This window comes from Chlorocebus sabaeus, chromosome 12 (assembly GCF_047675955.1).
Source record: "Chlorocebus sabaeus isolate Y175 chromosome 12, mChlSab1.0.hap1, whole genome shotgun sequence".
Classification (NCBI taxonomy): Eukaryota; Metazoa; Chordata; class Mammalia; order Primates; family Cercopithecidae; genus Chlorocebus; species Chlorocebus sabaeus.
Window position 1 is genome coordinate 2,246,362 of NC_132915.1, and position 27,284 is coordinate 2,273,645.

A 27,284-nucleotide genomic window follows, 5' to 3' on the forward strand; every position below is an offset into this window, starting at 1 on the left:
TATTATCTTTCAAGTTATCTTTTTAGACAATATTATTTATTATGGGTTTCATAATATATAAACAGCATACATAAAGAGAAATTCTGCATAATGATAAAGGGAATAATTAATCAAGAGGATATAGCAATCACAAATGTTTTTCCATCTTATAACACTACTTCAAAATACATAAAGCAAATCCTGATGAAACTGGAAGAATAACCAAATCCACAATTGTAGCTGCACAGTAAAACTCCTTTCTCAATAATTTATAGAAGAAGATTACAAATAAATAAGAAGGAGTACAGAAGACTTGAAGAATATTATCAACCAACATGACCTCCATTTATAGAACACTGATCCAAAAGGAAAACACATATTTTCAAATACGTATGAAACATTTAACCAGGATAAATCATATCATGGGCCCTGAAATGAGTTTAAATAAACTTTAAAAGGATTTTAAAAAATCTTGCTCTCCAAATATGAATTAAGTGAGAAAAGAGCAATAGTAAAAAAAAATTTTCAAAGAGCCAAAAATTTAAAATAAAAAAGCCATGTTCTATTAGAAATATGGAGTAGAGGTATTTCCTCCTATCTTTTCTGGTAAGTATAGCTAAAAACTATGGATATTATATATTTAAAAACATAAGATGCTGAAAGGTGGAGAGAAGACAGCAGATTGTTCAGGGACCTCAGGACTTAAGGAATGACAACGATATATTCCCAATTAGAAGCTGGAGAAGCTGGCCACAAGCAACATGAATGTGGAGACAGAAAAAACAAAACAAAACAAAACAAAACATAAAACCCAAAACTTGTACTCTCAAATCAGAGGTTCAGGAAAGAGGCAGCCTAGCAAGACTGAAAACTTTTAGACAACGATTGTTCTTATTTCAGCCAAACACAAAATAAAAAATACATTCTCCACCTCTACTGCTGCCATGAAAGGCCACGTGGGGAACTCAAATGTCTGTGCTCACCAGGCTGGAGGAAGGCTCCCTTACCGCTCCACCAGGGACATGTCAGAGAGGGCTGACTGGGGGCTGAGACATGTCTCCAAGTCAGGCAGTGACAAGGTCCCCTGCCCCCCAGTGTCACTCGAAGCCCCATGGGGAGGAGTAATGAGGTACTCCAGATCCTCCCATGCAGGGTATTATCAGTGAAGGCAAGATGGGGATCCTGAACTGCCACTACCATTCAGCAGTAATGACAACCCCTCCTCCAGGTGCCGACAGAGGCTGAGCAGGAGACCTGGACTTTCAGCCCACCTTTCAATAATAAGGCAGCACCCCCCACCTCCTCTGCCACAGTGGTGTCAGAGAATGCCTGCTACATGAGAAGATTTAATTAAATAAGACACAGATCTTATAATTTCCAAATAGGTTCAATCTAAAATCACTTGTCATACCAAGATCTAAGACAACTTCGACTTAAGCAAAGACAATCAATAGATGCCAACACTGAGATGGCACAGAGGTTAAAAATATCTGATAAAATCTTTAAATAAGCCATCATATAAATGTTTAAACAAACAGTAAGAAACATGAAGCAAAAATAGAAAGTCTCAGCAAAGAAAGAGAAGATATATGAAGTAGATATTTTAGAGTTAAAAAATACTCAGTGGATGGGTTCAACAGCAGAATAAAGAAGACAGAGGAAAGAATCCATGAATTGTAATACAGAAGAGTAGAAATTACCCAATCTGAACAACAGACAGCAAACAGACTAAAGCCACAGGGACCTGTAAGACTACAACGTAATATCTAACAATTGTGTCACACAAGTTTCAGGAGGGGAGAAGAGGGCGGGGCTGAAAAGCATTAGAAGAAATGATAGCTTACCTACTTAGTGACTACCATGAGTTAAGGGATTGTAAAAGGAATTGGGCTGACTTTATTAAAGGGGTAGGACAAAGCTCTTTGTGGTGACTGAATAGTTCTGCTGACTTGACTGTAGTGGTGGTTACACCAATCTATACATGTGATAAATAACACAGAACTATACACCTGTTGTGCCAATGTCAACTTCCTGATACTGACATTGTACTACAGTTGCATAAGATGTAATCTCTTGGAATGCTGAAGCATTTAGGATTTAAAAACTGCTCTTAGGCTAGGCGCAGTGGCTCATGCCTGTAATCCCAGCACTTTGGGAGGCCAAGACGGGTGGATCACGAGGTCAGGAGATTGAGACCATCCTGGCTAACACAGTGAAACCCCGTCTCTACTAAAAATACAAAAAAAAAAAAAAAAAAAAAAAAATTAGCCAGGTGTGGTGGCGAGTGCCTGTAATCCCAGCTACTTGGGAGGCTGAGTCAGGAGAATGGCGTGAACCCAGGAGACAGAGTTTGCAGTGAGCTGAGATCATGCCACTGCACTCCAGCCTGGGCGACAGAACAAGACTCTGTCTCAAAACAAAAAAAAAAAGAAAAAAGAAATTGCTGTCTTTTTGGCAGACTGACATGTAACATCACTCTGTATCAACAATTTTCTGTGCTCTGAAGTCTGCTTTATCTGATATGAACATAGCCAATCCTGCTTTTTTATGGTTAATGTTCCATGGTACACCTTCTTCTATTCTTTTACTTTCAATCTACCTATTATTTTTGAAGTGAATTTTTTGTAGATGGCATATATTTAGGTGAATTTTAAAAACCAACTCTTTCAATCTGTCTTTTAATTAGTGTATTTAGACCATTTAATGTAATTATTGATATGCTAGGGCTTTAATCTGCCATTTTATTTGTTTTCTGTTTCTTCCCTTGAATTTTTATTCATTTTTCCCTGATCTCCTCTCCTGAACATGTTTTTAGAATTCAATTTTTTACTTACCTATGTTTCTATAATATTTTTGAGTATACAACTTAAATTTTTTTTTAGTAGTTACTCTATATGTTAAATTATACACATATTACTTATCACAGTCCACTGTGATAAGTATCAATATTTTGCTAGTTCAGGTGAAGTGTAAAGATGAAGGGACTCTAAGTCCCTTATCTGCTTCCTGTTTATAACATGATAATCTTAAATATTTCCTCTGTATACACTGAGAACCACATCAGAGAATGTTACATTTTTCCCTTCAACCATCAAACGAAATTAGAAAACCCAAGAGGGAAGGCAAGTATATCGTATCTCCCAGCATTTTTACTCTTTCCATTGTTCTTTCTTCTTTCCTGATGCTTGAAAGTTTCCTTTTATGATTTCTTTTCTGTTCCAAGAACTTCCTTCCTTCCATTCTTTCAGGGTAGGTATGCTGGCAATAAACTCTTAGTTTCCCTTCATCTGAGAATGTCTCAATTTTCCCTTCATTTCCAAGAGATACTTACACTGGATATAGAGTTCTGTTAAAAATTCTTTTCTTTCAGCACTTGAAAAATGTGTTCTCGGGGGGCGGAGGAAGATGGCCGAATAGGAACAGCTCCAGTCTCCAACTCCCAGCGTGAGCGACACAGAAGACCGGTGATTTCTGCATTTTCAACTGAGCCTCTGCTGCTGACACCCAGGCAAACAGGGTCTGGAGTCGACCTCAAGCAATCTCCAACAGACCTACAGCTGAGGGTCCTGACTGTTAGAAGGAAAACTATCAAACAGGAAGGACACCTACACCAAAACCCCATCAGTACGTCACCATCATCATCAAAGACCAGAGGCAGATAAAACCACAAAGATGGGGAAAAAGCAGGGCAGAAAAGCTGGAAATTCAAATAAGAGCACATCTCCCCCGGCAAAGGAGTACAGCTCATCGCCAGCAACGGATCAAAGCTTGACGGAGAATGACTTTGACGAGATGAGAGAAGAAGGCTCCAGTCCATCAAACTTCTCAGAGCTAAAGGAGGAATTACGTACCCAGCGCAAAGAAACTAAAAATCTTGAAAAAAAAGTGGAAGAATTGATGGCTAGAGTAATTAATGCAGAGAAGGTCATAAATGAAATGAAAGACATGAAAACCATGACACGAGAAATACGTGACAAATGCACAAGCTTCAGTAACCGACTCAATCAACTGGAAGAAAGAGTATCAGCGATTGAGGATCAAATGAATGAAATGAAGCCAGAAGAGAAACCTAAAGAAAAAAGAAGAAAAAGAAATGAACAAAGCCTGCAAGAAGTATGGGATTATGTAAAAAGACCAAATCTATGTCTGATTGGGGTGCCTGAAAGTGACAGGGAAAATGGAACCAAGTTGGAAAACACTCTGCAGGATATCATCCAGGAGAACTTCCCCAACCTAGCGGCAGGCCAACATTCAAATCCAGGAAATACAGAGAACACCACAAAGATACTCCTCGAGAAGAGCAACTCCAAGACACATAATTGCCAGATTCACCAAAGTTGAAATGAAGGAAAAAATCTTAAGGGCAGCCAGGGAGAAAGGTCGGGTTACCCACAAAGGGAAGCCCCTCAGACTAACAGCAGATCTCTCGGCAGAAACTCTACAAGCCAGAAGAGAGTGGGGGCCAATATTCAACATTCTTAAAGAAAAGAATTTTAAACCCAGAATTTCATATCCAGCCAAACTAAGTTTCATATGTGAAGGAGAAATAAAATCCTTTACAGATAAGCAAATGCTTAGAGATTTTGTCACCACTAGGCCTGCCTTACAAGAGACCCTGAAGGAAGCACTAAACATGGAAAGGAACAACCGGTACCAGCCATTGCAAAAACATGCCAAAATGTAAAGACCATCAAGGCTAGGAAGAAACTGCATCAACTAATGAGCAAAATAACCAGTTAATATCATAATGGCAGTATCAAGTTCACACATAACAATCTTAACCTTAAATGTAAATGGACTAAATGCTCCAATTAAAAGACACAGACTGGCAAACTGGATAAAGAGTCAAGACCCATCAGTCTGCTGTATTCAGGAGACCCATCTCACACGCAGAAACATACATAGGCTCAAAATAAAGGGATGGAGGAAGATCTACCAAGCAAATGGAGAACAAAAAAAAGCAGGGGTTGCAATACTAGTCTCTGATAAAACAGACTTTAAACCATCAAAGATCAAAAGAGACAAAGAAGGCCATTACATAATGGTAAAAGGATCAATTCAACAGGAAGAGCTAACTATCCTAAATATATATGCACCCAATACAGGAGCACCCAGATTCATAAAGCAAGTCCTTAGAGACTTACAAAGAGACTTAGACTCCCATACAATAATAATGGGAGACTTCAACACTCCACTGTCAACATTAGACAGATCAACGAGACAGAAAGTTAATAAGGATATCCAGGAATTGAACTCATCTCTGCAGCAAGCAGACCTAATAGACATCTATAGAACTCTCCACCCCAAATCAACAGAATATACATTCTTCTCAGCACCACATCGCCCTTACTCCAAAATTGACCACATAATTGGAAGTAAAGCACTCCTCAGCAAATGTACAAGAACAGAAATTGTAACAAACTGTCTCTCAGACCACAGTGCAATCAAACTAGAACTCAGGACTAAGAAACTCAATCAAAACCGCTCAACTACATGGAAACTGAACAACCTGCTCCTGAATGACTACTGGGTACATAACGAAATGAAGGCAGAAATAAAGATGTTCTTTGAAACCAATGAGAACAAAGATACAACATACCAGAATTTCTGGGACACATTTAAAGCAGTGTGTAGAGGGAAATTTATAGCACTAAATGCCCACAAGAAAAAGCAGGAAAGATCTAAAATTGACACTCTAACATCACAATTAAAAGAACTAGAGAAGCAAGAGCAAACGCATTCAAAAGCTAGCAGAAGGCAAAAAATAACTAAGATCAGAGCAGAACTGAGGGAGATAGAGACACAAAAAACCCTCCAAAAAAATCAATGAATCCAGGAGTTGGTTTTTTGAAAAGATCAACAAAATTGACAGACTGCTAGCAAGACTAATAAAGAAGAAAAGAGAGAAGAATCAAATAGAAGCAATAAAAAATGATAAAGGGGATATCACCATTGACCCCACAGAAATACAAACTACCATCAGAGAATACTATAAACACCTCTACGCAAATAAACTAGAAAATCTAGAAGAAATGGATAATTTCCTGGACACTTACACTCTTCCAAGACTAAACCAGGAAGAAGTTGAATCCCTGAATAGACCAATAGCAGGCTCTGAAATTGAGGCAATAATTAATAGCCTACCAACCAAAAAAAGTCCAGGACCAGACGGATTCACAGCTGAATTCTACCAGAGGTACAAGGAGGAGCTGGTACCATTCCTTCTGAAACTATTCCAATCAATAGAAAAAGAGGGAATCCTCCCTAACTCATTTTATGAGGCCAACATCATCCTGATACGAAAGCCTGGCAGAGACACAACAAAAAAAGAGAATTTTAGACCAATATCCCTGATGAACATCGATGCAAAAATCCTCAATAAAACACTGGCAAACCAGATTCAGCAGCACATCAAAAAGCTTATCCACCATGATCAAGTGGGCTTCATCCCTGGGATGCAAGGCTGGTTCAACATTCGCAAATCAATAAACATAATCCAGCATATAAACAGAACCAAAGACAAGAACCACATGATTATCTCAATAGATGCAGAAAAGGCTTTTGACAAAATTCAACAGCCCTTCATGCTAAAAACGCTCAATAAATTCGGTATTGATGGAACATACCTCAAAATAATAAGAGCTATTTATGACAAACCCACAGCCAATATCATACTGAATGGGCAAAAACTGGAAAAATTCCCTTTGAAAACTGGCACAAGACAGGGATGCCCTCTCTCACCACTTCTATTCAACATAGTGTTGGAAGTTCTGGCTAGGGCAATCAGGCAAGAGAAAGAAATCAAGGGTATTCAGTTAGGAAAAGAAGAAGTCAAATTGTCCCTCTTTGCAGATGACATGATTGTATATTTAGAAAATCCCATTGTCTCAGCCCAAAATCTCCTTAAGCTGATAAGCAACTTCAGCAAAGTCTCAGGATACAAAATCAATGTGCAAAAATCACAAGCATTCTTATACACCAGTAACAGACAAACAGAGAGCCAAATCATGAATGAACTTCCATTCACAATTGCTTCAAAGAGAATAAAATACCTAGGAATCCAACTTACAAGGGATGTAAAGGACCTCTTCGAGGAGAACTACAAACCACTGCTCAGTGAAATAAAAGAGGACACAAACAAATGGAAGAACATACCATGCTCATGGATAGGAAGAATCAATATCATGAAAATGGCCATACTGCCCAAGGTAATTTATAGATTAAATGCCATCCCTATCAAGCTACCAACGAGTTTCCTCACAGAATTGGAAAAAACTGCTTTAAAGTTCATATGGAACCAAAAAAGAGCCTGCATCTCCAAGACAATCCTAAGTCAAAAGAACAAAGCTGGAGGCATCACGCTACCTGACTTCAAACTATACTACAAGGCTACAGTAACCAAAACAGCATGGTACTGGTACCAAAACAGAGATATAGACCAATGGAACAGAACAGAGTCCTCAGAAATAATACCACACATCTACAGCCATCTGATCTTTGACAAACCTGAGAGAAACAGCCATCTGATCTTTGACAAACCTGAGAGAAACAAGAAATGGGGAAAGGATTCCCTATTTAATAAATGGTGCTGGGAACATTGGCTAGCCATAAGTAGAAAGCTGAAACTGGATCCCTTCCTCACTCCTTATACGAAAATTAATTCAAGATGGATTAGAGACTTAAATGTTAGACCTAATACCATAAAAACCCTAGAGGAAAACCTAGGTAGTACCATTCAGGACATAGGCATGGGCAAAGACTTCATGTCTAAAACACCAAAAGCAACGGCAGCAAAAGCCAAAATTGACAAATGGGATCTCATTAAGCTAAAGAGCTTCTGCACAGCAAAAGAAACTACCATCAGCGTGAACAGGCAACCTACAGAATGGGAAAAAATTTTTGCAATCTACTCATCTGACAAAGGGCTAATATCCAGAACCTACAAAGAACTCAAACAAATTTACAAGAAAAAAACAACCCCATCAAAAAGTGGGCAAAGGATATGAACAGACATTTCTCAAAAGAAGACATTCATACAGCCAACAGACACATGAAAAAATGCTCATCATCACTGGCCATCAGAGAAATGCAAATCAAAACCACAATGAGATACCATCTCACACCAGTTAGAATGGCGATCATTCAAAAGTCAGGAAACAACAGGTGCTGGAGAGGATGTGGAGAAATAGGAACACTTTTATACTGTTGGTGGGATTGTAAACTAGTTCAACCATTATGGAAAACAGTATGGCGATTCCTCAAGGATCTAGAACTAGATGTACCATATGACCCAGCCATCCCATTACTGGGTATATACCCAAAGGATTATAAATCATGCTGCTATAAAGACACATGCACACGTATGTTTATTGCGGCACTATTCACAATAGCAAAGACTTGGAATCAACCCAAATGTCCATCAGTGACAGACTGGATTAAGAAAATGTGGCACATATACACCATGGAATACTATGCAGCCATAAAAAAGGATGAGTTTGTGTCCTTTGTAGGGACATGGATGCAGCTGGAAACCATCATTCTTAGCAAACTATCACAAGAACAGAAAACCAAACACCGCATGTTCTCACTCATAGGTGGGAACTGAACAATGAGATCACTTGGACTCGGGAAGGGGAACATCACACACCAGGGCCTATCATGGGGAGGGGGGAGGGGGAAGGGATTGCATTGGGTGTTATACCTGATGTAAATGACGAGTTGATGGGTGCTGACGAGTTGATGGGTGCAGCACAGCAACATGGCACAAGTATACATATGTAACAAACCTGCACGTTATGCACATGTACCCTAGAACTTAAAGTATAATAATAAGAAAAAATTTAAAAAAAAAAAAAAGAAAAATGTGTTCTCTGTGGTTTCTAATAAGAAATCCACTGGCATGCCAATTCTTTTTCCCCAGAAGCAATATATTGTTTCCCTTTTGTTGCTTGTCAGATTTTTTATCTTTAGTTGTCAGAAGTTTCATAATTATGCTTCTTAGCATGAATTCCTTTGGGTTTATCCTGTGTAGAATTTACTCAGCTTGTTGAATCTCTAGGTTTATGACCTTTGCCACACTTGGGAAAATTTTAGCCATTATTTCTTTGAATTTTTTTTAGCCTTTCCTTATGGGATTCAAATTACACAAACATTAGAGATTTTCTTTCAGTTTCTGGGACTGTTCATTTTTATTCAGTCTAGTTTTTTCTTTGTAAAGAGTGATTCATTTCTATCATTCTGTTATAAAGTTCAGCAATTCTTTTCTCTGTCTACTCTGCTGCTGTGCACATGTAATTACTTTTTAAAAAAGTTTTACTTTAGAATAACTTAGATTTACAGAAAAGTTAAAAGGATGGAAAGAATTCTTGTATACCTTGCTCCAAACTTCCTTCACTGTTACCGTCTGAAATTACCACAGCAGTTTTCTCACGTAATATCAGAAATTCCAATGGCAGTTTTTTCATAACATTATGAAATAAAGTCTACACTTTATTCAGAGCTCCTTTTTACCTAATGTCTTTTTCCTGTTCTACAACTTCATCCAAGATTCCACATTACATTTAGTCACCCTGTTTCCTTAGGCGCCTGTAAAGTAAGTGTTTTGAGGTATTTTGGATCACCTTGACAGTTTAAAGGACATTGTAGAATGTTCTTCAGTTTTGGTTTTTCTGATGTTTTCCTCATAACTGAAGTGGGGTTATGTATTCCTGGGAGAAAGACCATAGAGGTAAAGTGTCTACCATTCTCATCACATCTCATCAAGGGAATATGCCATCAACAGACTTATCACTGATGATCACTTTGATCACCCAGTGGAGGTAACAGATGCCAGGGTTTTCCATTATAGTTATTCCTTTTCTCCAGTATGCATATTATACTTTTTAGAAGACTGTCACCAGGCACAGCTCACTACAGCAGTGGAGAATTATGCTCCACTTCCTCAAAGAGGAGTAACTACACAAATTATTAGGAATTCTTCTATTTGAGAGATTTTCTATTCTCTCTTATTTATTCAATTATTTGTATCAATATGGACTCACGAGTTTTTCATACTTTGGGTTATAAACCAATACTATGTTGTTTATTTTATTGCTCAAACTGTTGCAATTTTGGCTACTGCGAGATCTTTCAGTTGGCTCCCGTGTTCTTTGACGTATCCCCTGCTATGGTTTGGGTATGGTTTGTCCCCATCAAAACACATGTTAAAATTTGATCCTTAATGCAGTGTTGGGAGGTGGGGCTTAGTGGGAGGTGTTTTGGTCATGGGGCTGCATACCTCATGATAAGATTAATGCCCTCTGACATGGTTTGGCTGTGTCCCCACCCAAATCTCATCTTGAATTGTAGTTCCCATAATCCCCATGTGTCATGGGAGGGACCAGGAAGAGACAATTGAGTCATACGGACGGTTTCCCCCATCATATTCTCATGATAGGGAGTTAGTTCTCACGCGAGCTGATGGCTTTATAATGGGCTTTCCCCTTCACTGGGCACTCATTCTCTCTCCTGCTGCCCTGTGAAGAGGTGCCTTCCACCATAATTGCAAGTTTCCTGAGGCCTCCCCAATCATGTGGAACTGTGAGTCAATTAAACCTCGTTCCTTTATAATTACCCAATCTCAGGTGTTTCTTCACAGTAGCATGAGAACGGACTAATACACCATCCCATGGGGGTGAGTTCTTGCTCTCACAGGAATGGATTAGTTCCTGTGACACTGAGTTGTTTAGAGAGTCTGGCTTCCTCAGTTTCACACTCCTGCTTCCATGCAATTTCTTTGCACATGCTTGCTCCCCTTCCACTTTCTGCCATGAGTTGAAGCAGCATGACGTCCTCACCAGATGAAGCTGTCCAATTTCGGACTTCCCAGCCACCGGAATTGTGAGCTAAATAAATGTGTTTTTTTTTTGAAATCACCCAGTCTCACGTGTTATGTTACAGCAACACAAAACAGACTAAGACAGAAAATTGGTATCGAGGAGTGGGTTGTTGCTTTACAAACACCTGAAAATGCAGAAGTAGCTTTGGAACTGGGTAATGGGTAGTGGCTGGAAAAATCTGGAGGGGCAGGCCAGAAAATGTCCATACTGCCATGAATGGAGCATTAAGGGTGATTCTACCTTAAGGGTGGCTCAAATGAAGACATGAAAACAAAGGAAAGTTTCAAACTTCTTACAAATTGGTTAAATGGTTGTGAAGAAAATGCTGATAGAAATATAAACAGTAGAGACCATTCTGCTAAGACCTCAGATGGAAATGAGGAAGCATGTATTACGAGCTGGAAAAAAGGCCATCCTTTTTACACAGTAGCAAAGAAGGTGGCTGCATTGTATCCATGCCTCAAGGCTTTATGGAAGGTAAAACTTAAGAGTCGTGAACTAATATAACTGGTGGAAGAACTTTCTAGGCAGCAAAGTGCTGGAGAAGCTGCATGGTTACTTTCAACAGCTTATGCTAGACTTATAGTAGCAAAGGGATAATCTAAAGATGGAATTGATAATTAAAAAGGAAGCAAAGTAGAAGGAGTACTCTGATACTCTAGGACCAGGGTGGAAGTCAGTTTTTGGTGATAGGAGAGAGCTGCAGGTTTTTTCCATAGTGGTTAGTTAGAGTAGGGCAGTTGTCTAAAATTTTCTCTTTCTGGGTGGTTGCATTCCTGTTCTTTTGTCTACAGGAAGCAGACTTTACTTGGGACTTTTTTTTTTTTTTTGTCTGTGCCAATTGGTGTTTCAGGCTGATACATTAGGCAAAAATAAAACTGAGAAAGAGGTGTCATTTCTTGGGTTCCAATGTCCCTAGCCTGTCTGTTTCCTTCTCTCACTGTTCAAGTCTTCTTAAGTTTTTGCAAATAATGCCTAGTGATTTTAGTTGTACTTAAGGAGAGGAACAGGAGGAAGTATCTGTAATCAATCTTATCTGGAACCATCAGTCTCTAAAACATTCACATTTAAGAACTACCTTTTAAATTTACTGTAATCTTTCAATGTGAAAAACATGCATGTAGTTCAAAAATCCAAACTGTATAAAAAGCATATTAAAAGTCCCACTTCCATTCCTGTTCCAATCACTCACCCTCCACCTGCTGTACTTTATTACTTTCTGATTTTTGTCCCAGTGTTTAATTTTTGCAAGTATCAACAATCACATATATTCCTCTCTTCTTTTCTTACTCAAAGATGGCTTTCTATGGACACGATTCTACTGCTTCTTGTGACTTAATATTTACGGAATATCACTCCTTATTTGTATATAGGCTCTCGCCCTTATGGTTGCATAGTCTTCATTTGTGTGTAGAAGTAACACACTTTTAGCCAATTAGTCAATGATGTACATTTGGGTTGTTGATATTCTATTGCTATTAAAACAATGCTGCAATGAATAACCTTGTGTATATAACATTTTGTGTTTACACAGGTATTGTTGCTGAGTATTGTATATGTTGCTGAGTAAAAACTAATGCACCTGTAATTTTTTTAGTGCCAAAAAATTACATTTCTTAGCAGATATGGTTGATTACTATTTTACTTAAAACCCTCAATGATTACTTATTGCTTAAAAACCAGAATATAGCCTCAATAATATATATTCACTTGGTCCACTTCCACATCCGTACCATATTCCTTCTTGCTTTCTTTGTTCCAGGTGTACTGGTTCTTTTTCAGGACTCTGTACTCACTATCTTCTCTTCTACCAGGGGTCTTTGTGCTTGTACTTTTATCTGCTTGGAATGTTTATATTTCCTTATTTAGCTTTTATTCCTAGACTTCCTTAGAGCTATTCTCAAGCACCACTTATCTTTTTCTTTGAATTTGAAAATTTTCTTTAAAAAAGTAAAAAGAGTTCAGTGAACCTTTCCCCTCATATATCCTTTACCCAGCTTCAAAAAATATCACAATTTTTTTAATAGAAAGGTTTTCTTGGCCTCAGAAACTCTTCAAATCACCCTATGAAAATTAAGGCTGTGCTATTAAGTAACTTGAGAACTGCACTGGTGTCTATCAAAGAGTGGATATTAACTAAACAGTTGTTAAGTTTTAATTGCATTTCTTCAGTCTCATACTGTATGATTGCGGGTTCAAAGAAGAAGAAATATGTCTTCTAGACATAAATAAGAGACATGTCTTAGTAACCTGACATGCAATTTGTGTGATGCAGCTAAAGCAATGCTGAGCTTTTTATGGCACTAAATGTGTACATCAGAAAAGAGGAAAAGTCTCAAATTAATAGTCCATGATCTCACATTTAAAAACTAGACAAACAGCACAATAATCCTAACAGAAGCAAAAGTAAAAAGTAGAAATCAATTAAATTAAAACCAAAAAACAAAAAGAAAAACCAATGAGAGAAAAAGCTGGTTGACTGAAAAGAGCAGTAACATTGTAAAACCTCTAGGAAGAGTGAATAAAAAAATAAGCGAGTAAGAAGACAGAAATGACCAATATAAAGAATAAAACAGGTCTATAAATACAGATCCTAAAGACATTAAAATGATAATAATGGAATGGTCTGAACATTTTTATACATATAAATGTGACAACTTATATAAAATGTACTAATTGTTAGAAAAGCAAAAATACCAGAATTCACCTAATAGAATTAATTTGAATATCCATATACATGACTTAAAGAAACTGATTTGTAAAACTCACCAAAAAGAAGTCCCTAGGCCCAGATGGTTTCACTAGATAACTCTACCAAACATGTAATGAAGAATAAACACCACTTCTATACAACCTCTTCCAGAAAATTGGAAGGAACACTTTCCAACTAATTTTATGAGGCCAGACTTATGCTGATATGAAAACCAGACAATGGTAGTACAAAACTACAGACCAATTTCTCTCATAAATGCAAAACTACTTAACAAAATATTTCAAATAGAATCAAATGATAAATAAAAAGAATTATATGACATTACCAAGTAAGGTTTATTCCAAATATGTAAGGCTGGTTCAATATTTGAAAACTAGTCAACAAAGTCTACTATATTAATGGAGTAATGAAGAAAAATCATGTAATCACAGCAGTATATACATAAAAAGTATTTGACAAGATTCAATATCCATTCATAGTCAATATTCTCAGGAAACTAGGAATACAGTAGAAGTTCCACCATTTGAAGAAGAATATCCACAAAGGACCTGCTAGGATCATTTGGTGAAAGAGATGCTTTCCCCTGAAAGTTGGGAACAAGGCAAGGATGACTACTCTCACCACTCTTACTTTAGACAGTATTAGAACTCCTAGCCAGTGTAATATGGCAAGAAAAGGAAATAAAAGGCATATAGATTAGAAAGGAAGATAGTAAAATGACCCTATATATAGATCACATGATAGCTTATGTTAAAAATCAGAAGGAATCTACAAAAAGCCTTCCTAGAAAGTTCAGCAAGATCTCAGCATAAAAGAACAAACATACAAAAATCAATTACATTTCTATAAACTAGCAACCTTTGCACGCAAACAGAAATTTAAAACACAATGCCATTAACAATTATCCAACCAAATGAAATACTGAGGTATACATATAACATGTACAGGACTTTTATACTGAAAACTACAAAACACTGAAGCAAGAAATCAAGATCTTTTTTTATTTTATTTATTTATTTTTTGAGACGTAGTCTCGCTCTGTCGCCCAGGCTGGAGTGCAGTGGCCAGATCTCTGCTCACTGCAAGCTCTGCCTCCCGGGTTTACGCCATTCTCCTGCCTCAGCCTCCTGAGTAGCTGGGACTACAGGCGCCTGCCACCTCGCCTGGCTAGTTTTCTGTATTTTTTAGTAGAGACGGGGTTTCACCTTGTTAGCCAGGATGGTCTCGATCTCCTGACCTCGTGATCCGCCCGTCTCGGCCTCCCAAAGTGCTGGGATTACAGGCTTGAGCCACCGCGCCCAGCCAAGAAATCAAGATCTAAGTAAATGGAGAAATATCTTGTGCTTATGGATTATAAGACTTAAAATAAGACTCAAAGCAGTAAAGATGTTAACTGTCACAAAATTGAAAATTTATAGCTTTAATTCCTGTCAAACACTCAATAAGATTTTAACATAATGAAATTATTACATTATGTATATGCAAAGGCGAAGTAACTAGAATAGCTAAAACAATATTGAAAAAGAAATATAATGTGGGAATATAACAGTCTCATACAAGTACAGTCAACTGATTTTTGACACAGGTGAAAAAGCTATTCAATGAAGGGTAATGGTGCTGCATGGAGCAAATGGATATCCATAGGCAAAAAAAAAAAAAAAAAATCTCAACTTACACTTCATGCCCTATACAAAAATTAACTCAAAATGCACTATAATTAAAATGTAAAATATATCACAGAATTTTTAAAAATAGGAGGAAATCTTTGGTCCAAAGACTTAGTGAAGAGTTCTTAGATACAACAAAATTTTTACAAAACTGATAAACTGGACTTCACCAAAATTAAAAACTTATGCTCTTCAAAACATCCCACGAAGACGATGAAAAGACAAGTTACAGATTGGTATAAAAATGTGCAAACCACACATCTGATAAAGAACTCATATCTAGACTATCTAATTTCTCAAACGTCAATGGTAAAACACACAAACTTCCAATTAAAAAATGGACAAAAGCCATGAACAGACATTTTACTAAGGATACACAGATGGCATGTGAACACATGAAAAGATATTGATTATCAGTAGCCATTAGGGAAATGCAAATTAGGATCACTATGAGATATCACTATATACCTATTCAACCACTAATATATAAAATAGCAACAATGCCTAGAACTAGAACGGATAGGGAATAACTGGATCCCTCATACATTGCTGGTAGAAATGCAAAATGGTACAGCAACTCTGGGAAATAGTTTGGCACTTTCTTAAAGAATAAAACATAACTTACCATACAATCCAACAATCACACTCTTTGGTACTTATCCCGGAAAAACTTACGTTCACAAAAAATCTGAACATGAATGTTCACATCAACTTTATAATAGCCCCAAACTGGAAACAAACAAAATGTCCTTGAATAGGTGAATGGCTAAACAATGATATTCATATAGTGAAATACTACACAGCAATAAAAGGAATGAACTATGGATACACAACAACATGGATCTCAAGAGCATTATGCTGAGTGAAAAAGGCAATCTCAACACATCAAATACTGTATGATTCCATTTATATAACAGTCTCAAAATGACAAAATTATACAGCTAGCAGATTAGCAGTTAGCAGAGATTAGGGAAAATGTGAGAGACGGCATGGGTGTGACTATGAATGAGTAGCACCAAAGAGATCTTTGCGCTGATAGAACAGTTTTGTATTGCAACTGTGGTGGTTACACCAATGTCCACATGTGATAAAATGGCACACAGCTATTCACACACATTGTGCCAGTGTCTACTTCCTGGTGTTGATACTGTAGTATAGTTATATAACATGTAACCTTTGGGGGAAACGAAGGTGAGGACACAGTTTTTGCTAATTCCCATAAATCTATAATTATTTCAATATAAAAAAAGGTTTCTTAAAATATATGCAAAAAATTAAAAACTGAAAACATTTTCTCTTTAAAAAGAGAAGTTAGAGATAGCAAGAAAAAGTCTATAAAACATATATCTAATAAAGGTCTGAACTTCTTCGGCTAAACAAACAAAAATACTAAAAACTAAATGAAACAAAAATGAGCTAAAGATTTGACTGGTCACTTAAAGAAGACTTATGAATGGCTGAAAAGCATATAAAAAGAGGTTCAATGTTGTTAGTCATCAGGAAAATGCAAATTAAAACCCAACTAGAATTGTTAAAAACAGTAAAATTTTCCAAATAATGGTAACCAAAGAGTAATGAGAACTCACAGACATTGTTCATGAAAATGAAAAACTGTGGAGCCAGTTTGAAAACATTTGGCAGTTTCTTATAAAGTTATAGACAGATAAACTTATCAGAAGACCTGGCAAGCCCACTCCTAGGTACTTACACAAGAGAAATGAAAACATGTTGACACAAAGACTTGTATGTGAAAGTTCACAGCAGCTTTATTCATAAAAGCACCAACTGGGAAAAAATTCCGTATGTTGACCAACTGATAAAGGATAACAAATTGCAGTATATGCCCACAAAGGGACACTACTTAGGATAAAATAATAAACCACTTATACACACATGTGCATAAGTTTCAAAAGCATTATGCTAAAGAAAACCAGACAAAAGGGAGTATATAATTTATGATTCCATTTATATGAAATTGGAGAAAAGGCAAAATTATTACAATCGAAAGCAGACAAATAGCTGCCAGGGGTTGTGGGGGAAGGGATGGAGGGAGGGGACTCACTGCAAAGGGCTACAAAGAATCTTTTGGGGGTGATAAAAAGATTCCAAACCATGATTTGGATTGTAGTAATCAATTGTATACATTTTTAAAAACTCATTGATTTGTACACTGAAAGGTTCTGAATTTTATTTTCTGTTAAATACACCTCAATAAAAGTAACTAATATAAAAAAGGAAAACCAGAATTGCACTGTAGAGGGAGTCACACGGTACGATACGGCGAGAGAGAAAGAGAGGAGAAACAGAACTGCCCTCTGGAGGGAACCTCATGGTAAGCTGTGCTCACCCACTGAGACGAGGTGGCTGTAGTTCTCCAGCATCACATCTCTGTACAGGGTCCTCTCAACAGGGCCCATGTGCTGCCACTCCTCCTGGGTAAATTCCACAGTCACGTCCTTGAATGACACTGATGCCTGTAACAGTGCATTTCTGATTAATCTGAGTGTTCAGAATCAGGGAAAGGAAAATGTTTTCGGAAACTAACTCATTATGTTTACTGTTGAGAATTTAAAACAAAATGCTACAAGGGATTATTATTATGGCCCTAATTCTGCCTTATTCTTTTGAAATGCATAATTAGCACAAATATTTGTTCTCATGCTCTCATTTGTATTTATTTTAAAATTATACACATACATTTTTATTTAATATACTGAGGAAGCTTAGTGCCCTTTTAGGTAAAATTATTATAAATATGATTCCTGCATACATTTCCCATGGTGCAATCTTGGCTGACTGCAACCTCCACATTCCTAGGTTCAAGCAATTCCCCTGCCTCAGCCTCCCAAGTAGCTGGGACTACTGGCGTATGCCACCACACTGAGCTAGCTTTTTGTATTTTAGTAGAGATGGGCTTCACCATGTTGGTCAGGATGGTCTCAATCTCCTGACCTCATGATCCGCCTGCCTCAGCCTCCCAAAGTGCTGGGATTACAGGTGTGGGCCACAGTGCCTGGCCGGGAAGTGAATCTTCACAGGAATGAAAATCTGTTCATTATTATCTCATGCAGCTATACACAGAGATGTGGCATGATATATAACACAAAAAAGCTCAAAAAGCTAAGAAAAAATAATTAAAAGAAATGAACAAAGTCTCCAAGAAATATGAAATTATATAAAATGACCAAACCTAAGAATAATTGATATTTTTGAGGGAGAAGAGAAAAAACTCTAGAAAAATTATTTGAGGAAATAATTGAGGAAACTTCACTGACCTGGCTAGATATTTACATATCCCAATGTAAGAAGGTCAAAGAACTCTTGGAAAATTCACGGCAAAAAGATCTTCACCAAAGCATATAGTCATCAGGCTGTCTAAAGCCAATATGAAGGAAATAATTCTAAGAGCACTAAGATAAAACCATCAGGTAACCTATAAAGGAAAATTTATCAGACTAACAGCAGACCTCTAAGCAGAAATCTTATAAGCAAGAAGGGATTGGGGGTCCTATCTTCAACCTCTTTAAACAGAGTACCTGTCAGCCAAGAATTCTGTATCCAGCAAAACTAAGTTCCATAAATAAAGGAGAAATAAAGTCATTTCAGACAAACACATGCTGAGGGAATTTGTCGTTACCAAACCAGCACCATGAGAAATGCTAAAAACCTAGAGGAAGTGAATAAATTCCTGGAAACATACAACACTCTGAAATTAAATCAGGAAGAAATTGAAACCTTGAATAGACAACAAGTAGAGAGATTGAATCAGTAATTAAAAAATTTGAAAATTGCCAACAACAACAAAAAGCCCGGGACCAGAAGGATTCACAGTTGAATTCTACCAGATATTCAAAGAACTGATCCCAATCCTCCAGAAACTATTCCAAAAGACTGCAAAAGAGGGAATCCTCCCTAAATCATTCTATGAAGCCAGTATCACCCTGCTAGCAAAACCAGGAAAAGATACAACAAAAGAAACAACAGACCAATATCCCTGATGAACACGGATACAAAAATCCTCAACAAAACACTAGCTAACTGAATACAATAGCACATCAAAAAGCATATCATGATTAGGTGGGTTTCACCTCAGGGATGCAGGGATGGTTTAACACATGCAAGTAAACAAATGTGATACATGACATAAAAACAACAAAAAACAAAAATCACATAATCATCTCAATAGATGCAGAAAAAGCATCTGACAAAATCCAGCATGCCTATATAATAAAAACTCTCAAGAAACTAGGCATAGCGGGAACTTACCTCAAAATAATAAAAGCCATATGTGACAAGCCCACAGCCAGCACCATATTGAATGGGGAAAAGCTGAAAGCACTCCCCCTGAGAACAGGAACAAGACAAGGATGCCCACTTTCACCACTCCTGTTCAACATACTTCTGGAAGTCCTAGCCGGAGCAATTAGTCAAGAGAAAGAAATAAAGGGCATCCAAACTGGAAAAGAAGAAGTTAAACTACTGCTGTTGGCAAATGATGTGATCACATACCTAGAAAATCCAAGACTCCCCTGAAAGACTCCTAGATTTGATAAATGAATTCAGTAAAGTCTCAGGGTACAAAATCAATGTAAACAAATCAGTAGCAATGCTATACCAACAACAACCAAGCTAAGAATCAAATCAAGAACTCATTTTCTTTGACAACAGCTGCAAAAACAAACAAACAAACAACAAACGAAAACAAAAAAACACCTAAGAAGATACTTAACCAAGGAGGTGAAAGATCTCTACAAGGAGAATTACATAACCCTGCTGAAAGAAATCACAGATGACACAAATGGAACACATTCCATGCTCATGGATTGGAAGAATCAATATTGTGAAAATGACCATTCTGCCCAAAGCAATCTACAGATTCAATGCAATTCTCATCAAAATACGAACATCTTTTACAGAATTAGAAAAAACAATCCTAAAATTCATATGGATAAAAAAGAGCCCAAATAGCTAAAGCAATCCTGAGCAAAAATAACAAATCTGGAGGCATCACCATACCAGACTTCAAATTATGCTACAAGGCTATAATTTCCAAAACAGTATGGTACTGGTATAAAGGCAGGCACATAGACCAATGGAACAGAATAGACAACCCAGAAATAAAGCCAACTGATCAGTTGACTGTACAAAACATAAACAGGGGAATGGACATCCTATTTCAGCAATCCCCAACCTTTTTGGCACCAGGGACTGGTTTCCTGGAAGACAATTTTTCCATGGACCAGCGGTGGAAGGGTGGGGATGGTTTCAAGATTAAACTGATCCACTTCAGATCATCAGGCATTAGATTCTCATAAGGAGCACGCAACCTAGATTCTTTGCATGTACAGTTCACAATAGGGTTCGCTCTCCTGTAAGAATCTGATGCTGCTGATCTGACAGGAGGTGGAGTTCAGGTGGTAATGCTTACTGGCCTGCTGCCCACCTCCTGCTGTGCCATTCCATTGCTAACAGACCAGTACCAGTCAGTGGCCCCGTGGATTGGGGACCCCTGACCTGTTTAATGGTGCTGGTGAAAGTGGCAAGCCACATGTAGAATAATGAAACTGGATCCCTATCTCTCACTTTATACAGATATCAACTCAAGATGGATCAAAGACTTAAATCTGTGACCTGAAACCATAGAAATTCTAGAAGACAACATTTGAAAAACTCTTCTAGACATCAGCCTAGGCAAAGAACTCATGACTAATACCCCAAAAACAAATGCAACAAAAACAAAAATAAATTAACTGGACCTAATTAAACTAAAAAGCTTCTACACAGCAAAAGAAATAATTACCAGAGTAAACAGCCAACCCACAGAATGGGAGAAAGTATTTACAAACTAGACATCTGACAAAGTATCCAGAATTTACAAGGAATTCAAATAAACCAGCAGGAAAAAAAAATAATCCCAACAAAAAATGGGCGAAGGCCATGAATTGTCATTTCTCAAAAGAAGATATACAAATGTCCAATAAACATATGAAAAAAATGCTCAACATCGCTAATCATCAGGGAAACGCAAATTAAAACCACAATGAGATACCACTTTACTCCTGCGAGAATGGCCCTTATTAAAAAGTCAAAACACAAGGGATATTTGCATGGATGTGAAGAAACGGGAATGCTTATACAATGGTGGTAGGAATGTAAATTAGGACAACTTCTATGTAAAAAGTATGGAGATTCCTTAAGGAACTAAAAGTAGATCTACCATTCCATTTAGTAATCCCACTACTGGGTATCTATCCAAAGGAAAAGAAGTCACCATCAATGAAAAAGAAACCAGCACACATGTTTGTGGCAGCACAATTCACAATTGCAAAGATGTGGAACCAACCTAAGTGCCCATCAACTAAGTGGATAAAGAAAATGTGGTACCTATACACTATGGAATACTACTTAGCCATAAAAAGGAATGAAATAATGTCTTTTGCAGCAACTTGGGTGGAGCTGCAATTCTAAGTAACACAGGAGTAGAAAACCAAACCATATGTTCTCACTTATAAGTGGGAGTTAAGTTATGAGTATGCAAAGGCATAGAGTGACATAATGGACTTTAGAGACCAAGAAGTGGGAGGGTGGGAGGCTAGGTAAAGGCGCTAGGGATAAAAAACTACCTATAAGGCACAATGTATACTACTTGTCAGGCCATGGGTGCACTAAAATCTCAGAATTCACCACTATAAAATTCATCCATGTAACAAGATGAATCCATGTAACAAGAAACCACTTGTACCCCAAAAGCTAATGAAATAAAACATTTTAAAGAAATGTTTTTAAGTATAAAGAAAAGACAGCATTCATTATGATTATTTTAGTCTTGCTCTTTCATTTTAGTTAAGGCCTGTCTTGACTTCTTTTACACCCTGGGATAGTAAAATACATAAAACAAAATGTAAAAGTAAAATGTTCAGAATCTTAGTTGAAAATTTCAAATACATTTTATGTTAAAATTGAAAATTTTTCTAGTTTTAGTAAACATACATTATGAAAACTTTTTCATCTTAATAAATATATCTAAGTACAGTGCTAAGTAAGAAGGCAAGTTGCATCTTCAGTGTCAAAGTGTATTAGCACGAGGATGGCAAGGTGGTGTGAAAATTATAATAAATTTTTATAATTTGTGTATGCAAGGTGGTTTTTAAAATAAAATATCTTAGTAGCTCATTTTATTTTCCTTTCAGTTTATACCGTGTCTCTGTACATTTATAAGTGAATGCATACTGACAAAGACAAATCTTGTTTGATAATGGTTAACCAACAATAAACACTTCCTAAATCTAAAAAAAATAAGCAAAAACACAAATATTAATGATTACAATTTTCTATGAAAATGTAATGACAAAAATTATATTGAGAAAGTACAAATCCAGTATAAGCTTATAAGAAGTTGAGTAATGAATTAATAAATTTATTCAATAATCAAAATCTTCCCATAGAAAGTCTTCACAAGGTCCAAATTCATAGGTGAGTTTCACAAAATCTACATATAACACAATTTTCTCATTTTTCTAAATTATTAGAAAAGAAGAAACAAGAAAAAGTGCCCCATTTCCTTTCATGAGACAACCATGGTACCCTAACTGAACAGGGAAACAGGAAAATACAGTTTAATCCAATTTGTGAACACAGAAATAAAAATCCTGCATTATTACCAAAAAGTGCTAGGAAAACATGTAAGCAGCAAGTTACTACACTCATTAGCAACTAGGGTCTATACAGGAATTCAAGTTACTTTTTGAAAATCCATTATATTATTCACAATATTTATAGACTCATTAAACGACATAGCTATAGATTTATTCTAATAGACATACAAAAAGCATTTAATATAATTCAATGTGCATTCATAACTAAGATGAGATCTTGGCAAACTGGTAACTGGAGGGAACCTACTAACCCTGACAAAGATTATTTACCAAAAGCTGACAGCAAACAAAAGAGTTCATGGTAAAACTGTATATATTTTCCCTCAAGATTTACTCGATCTATTTCTCCTTTTCCATTTAACGCAAGGACCTCATAAATCCATGACAATACAAAGTGTGGAATGAATAAAGAGCTTACCTGAAATGTGTTCATTTTCTGTGGCTCTTGGGAGAGTGTAGAGAACTGTGAAGCCTCAGCTGGGGGGACAGAAAGAGGAGGTCACACGGTCTGGCCTACCTCACAGCTCCTAGATTCACCTCCCCAAATCTCAGCAACCCAGTTGGGGAGCAGCCTTCCTAAGGTAACACGGCCTTTCAGGCCTTGAAAAGGCATGAGAAGCACCACGTAGAGTTGGCTGTCTCTACGACAACTCTGAAATAATTTTGGGGCTTAAACTTCTATTTTTTATTGAGTGAACATAAACTTTTCCCAGTTGATTTAACAATAATGCACATGTGCTTTTAACTCACACAAAGAAATAAAGACAATAGAGGATTAGTTGAACTAAAGTACACCACAGGATAAGACACTATTCTTTCACTAAAATTAACTTAGCAGGCACCATGGTTCACGCCTGTAACCCCAGCACTTTGGGAGGCCAAAGAGGGAGGATGGCTTGAGCTCAGGAGTTCAAGACCAACCTGGGCAACATGGTATGACCCTGTCTCTACAGAAAATAAAAACTTAAAAAATTAGCCAGGTGTGGTAGCATGTGCCTGTGGTCCCTGCTACTTGGGAGGCTGAGGCAGGAGGAGGGTCACTTGAGCCCAGGAGGTAGAGGCTGCAGTCAGCCATGTTTGTGCCACTGCACTCCTGCCTGGACAACAGGATGAGACTGTCTCTAAAACACTAAATTAACAGAAAAATATTCAGTGTGCATCATTTAATTATTTTTCTTAGTAATACTGTTTACCCTTGGTATAGACAACCCACAGAAAGTCTTGTAAAAGAGATGAGATACTTTAAGGCAAAGAGTTTTAGATGTTTTAACTGGGATGTATTTCTCAAAAGGCCCTTTGGATAAGATGTTTTTGGTGACTTACCTGTGAAAGAATGAACGGAACTGTTTTCCTCCTGGCCCTGCCACAAACGAGGGGTCCCTGGAAACTCACTGAACCTTTCATGCCCAATGTCTTTAAAGCTTTCAAAAGAATCAGAAGTAGATAACCACAGAAAACCCTTCATGTATGATCATTCTGGGATACTCCAGTGTCACATACGTGTTAACAGCAGTATGGCATCTGTAAAGAGTAGAGAACAAAGGGACTGGGGGCTACTTTGGGATCTGGGGACAGACTCTCTGGTTACCCCTACCCCCAGACCTCTGCAATGATGTGGCCTTTCCTGAGCAGCCTGTCCCTGGCCCCCACCCAGCTCATTTTGCTCTTCTCAAAGCTGGCCCAAACCACCCACTGTCACCCATTCTGTGGTGGCTTCTGGAGGCTTCACCACCAAGTCTGGCTCTATCTGGGAAGTAGGATCAAGAACTGCTTCTGACCATACACATCTAGGATCTGCTCCTCTGTGGGCTCTTCTGCCTCTGCTCTGAAGCTCGGGAGGAAGGTCTAGGTCTGAGAGGGGTTCTCTTTCAGGTAAAACTGTTCACAGAGGCCCCTGCTTCCCGAGTCGCAAAGGCTGCTCCGTTCAAGGAGCCTGCGACCTGACCTGAGAAACCATGTTAGTGCCAAAAATCTGACTCTTAGAATTCATTATATCAGACTTAAAAGAGAGACACCCTGACGATGCAGAAGGGGCCAAGAACCTGTCTGACCCAAGAGATCTGAGGACACACCAGAAATCCAGACGACATTTGACACATGGTAAGATTCCATCTACATCCACTCCCTGAGTATTTGGGGACATGCCATTCTGCTAAGTGCTGTGAAGGCTGCAATGCTGGTTATAGGCAGGTGTGATATTAGCGCCTGAAACGGGAAATAAATCACACGTGCCCTTGAACCCCAGCTCCCTCACTGCTAGCTTGTGACCTGAGCCTCAGTTGTTATATTTAATGCAGATGTGGTTGTGAGGTTTACATAAGGCACCCAATGAACAGAACAAAGTCTCTTCTAAATATAACAGCAGCAGTCGCTCATGGCTTAGCAGCCTACGGTCGGCTGTTTGCTTTACAGGTGGTGACATAAAGTTTTAAAACAACGCCATGAAGCAGTCATTATTAATACCCTCATTTTCAGATGAGAAACCTGACTCTCATCCAGGTCCCTGCATTCGCCTAGGCTTGCAGGTGACAGAGCTGGAACTTACCCGGGTTTTTCCAGCTCCAGAGCTCGGGGTCTCGATGCAGACGCACCGTCCGGAGATTTCGGGCACGTTGTCGCCTGCGTTACAAATGCGCTTTCCCCTCCCGCCGCCGCTCGCGCCAGGCTCCTGTCCCGCACACCGCGGCCCGCACCCGGCACCTGCTCCCGACCCGCGCTCAGCCCCAGCCGCCCCGGGAGCCAGTGGCCGGGGTCCCTCTCCACCGGCCGGGAAGGCCGAGGGCCCGCCCGGTCGCATCCACTGACACTGGGGGCGCGGATCCCACGAACTTCCCGCTTCCTCTCCCACTCCCGGGCACAAACGCGGCCCTCCCGCCCCAGCTGCGCCCCCTCTACTTTGCGAGCCGACCGCAGAGCTTCCCAAACCGCTTCCCGGGAGTCCCGAGAACTCAAATGAGGCGGCCGGGCTTCGGCTGCACAGGCGCAGAAGGAGCCCAGTAGCCCCATCCCAGAGTGCTGCGCGGCGAACCAGACTCGTTCAGGACTACATTTCCCATAAGCTCTTGCGTCCGCTTTCGCCATGACTCCTCACGTTTCGGCGATTCAGAACTGGCGGGGTGGAGTTTTTATGAAGAGTCTCCTCTCAGGCTCTCTAAGAACAGGGAGAAGTTAAAGGTTAAAACTTTAACGCTACTGACAAATATAAAGAGTAGCCCTCCATTGGTTCCCGGTTGAACCAGCATTTTTTTTTTGCATAAGACTTTCGGAGACAATTGGGAAGCTGAATACGGATTGGGAATTGCAAATATTGAAAAAAAGTACCATTACTTTTGTGAACTGTGAAAAAAGATTAAGAATTTTGCAGAAAAATTGATTTTTTTAAAAAAGGAATCACTACTGAAGTATTTAGCATTGAAATGATATAACTTTTAATTTACTTTACAATTTTATACATTTTCAACCTGGAACCTCCACCTTGTCTCTTCAGAGCCCACCGGACCCTGTCCTGGCGCCCCCAGGCGTGAGGGTTCTAAGGCGGGTCAAGCCCATTGCTGCAGGTGTTAGAGAAAAGCTTTTGGTTTTTTTCCCCTAACATTGCTTCTTGCCGAATTCTCTTATTGTTTCAATATATTTAAATTTAATGTTAATTATCTTAGGTTTCCATGCTCATAACGACTTTTCTTGCTTTTTGCTGATTTTTAAAAAAAAAATCTCCATTGGTTATTGGGGAACAGATGGTGTTTGGTCACATGAGTAAGTTCTTTAGTGGTGATTTGTGAGATTTTGGTGCACCTATCATCTGAGCAGTATACACTGCACCCTATTTGTAGTCTTTTATCCCTTGCGGCCCCCCCCCACCATTCCCCCCAAGTCCCCAAAGTCCATTGTGTTATTCTTATGCCTCTGCATCCTCATAGCTTAGCTCCCATTTACGAGTGAGAACATACGATGTTTGGTTTTCCACTCCTTAGTTACTTCACTTAGGATAATAGTCTCTAGTTTCATCCAGGTGGCTGCAAATGCCATTAATTCATTCCTTTTTATGGCTAAGTAGTATACCATCATATATATACCACAGTTTCTTTATCCACTTGTTGACTGATGGGTATTTGGGTTGGTTCCACGTTTTTGCAGTTGCAAAATGTGCTGCTATAAACATGCATGTGCAAGTATCTTTTTCATATAATGACTTCTTTTCCTCTGGGTAGATACCCAGTAGTGGGATTGCTGGATCAAATGGTAGTTCTACTTTTAGTTCTTTAAAGAATCTCCACACTGTTTTCCATTGTGGTTGTACTAGTTTACATTCCCACCAGCAGTGTAGAAGTTTTCCCTGTTCACTGCAGCCATGCCAACGTCTACTATTTTTTGATTTCTTGATTATGGCCATTCT

General features: G+C 38.4%; 1 protein-coding gene across 11 annotated transcripts in view; it reads right to left on the bottom strand.

Annotated features, from left to right (window-relative positions):
- The window catches only part of ZNF782 (zinc finger protein 782), a 77,449-nt gene that overhangs the window by 11,742 nt on the left and 38,423 nt on the right, over positions 1 to 27,284 (bottom strand). For 8 of the 11 annotated variants that reach the window (XM_073021411.1, XM_073021410.1, XM_037998683.2 and 5 more), the window contains 4 exons: positions 25,437 to 26,042; positions 24,215 to 24,412; positions 23,310 to 23,368; positions 17,584 to 17,710 (listed from right to left, as the gene is read on the bottom strand). In XM_073021411.1, the coding sequence (XP_072877512.1) occupies positions 17,584 to 17,710; positions 23,310 to 23,368; positions 24,215 to 24,356 (328 nt within the window). In that variant the 5' untranslated portion in view covers positions 24,357 to 24,412; positions 25,437 to 26,042. Of the gene's footprint in view, positions 1 to 3,310; positions 3,537 to 17,583; positions 17,711 to 23,309; positions 23,369 to 24,214; positions 24,413 to 25,436; positions 26,043 to 27,284 lie in introns of those variants that run through there. The other 3 variants (XM_073021412.1, XM_073021413.1, XM_073021414.1) reach the window with 3 other exon arrangements.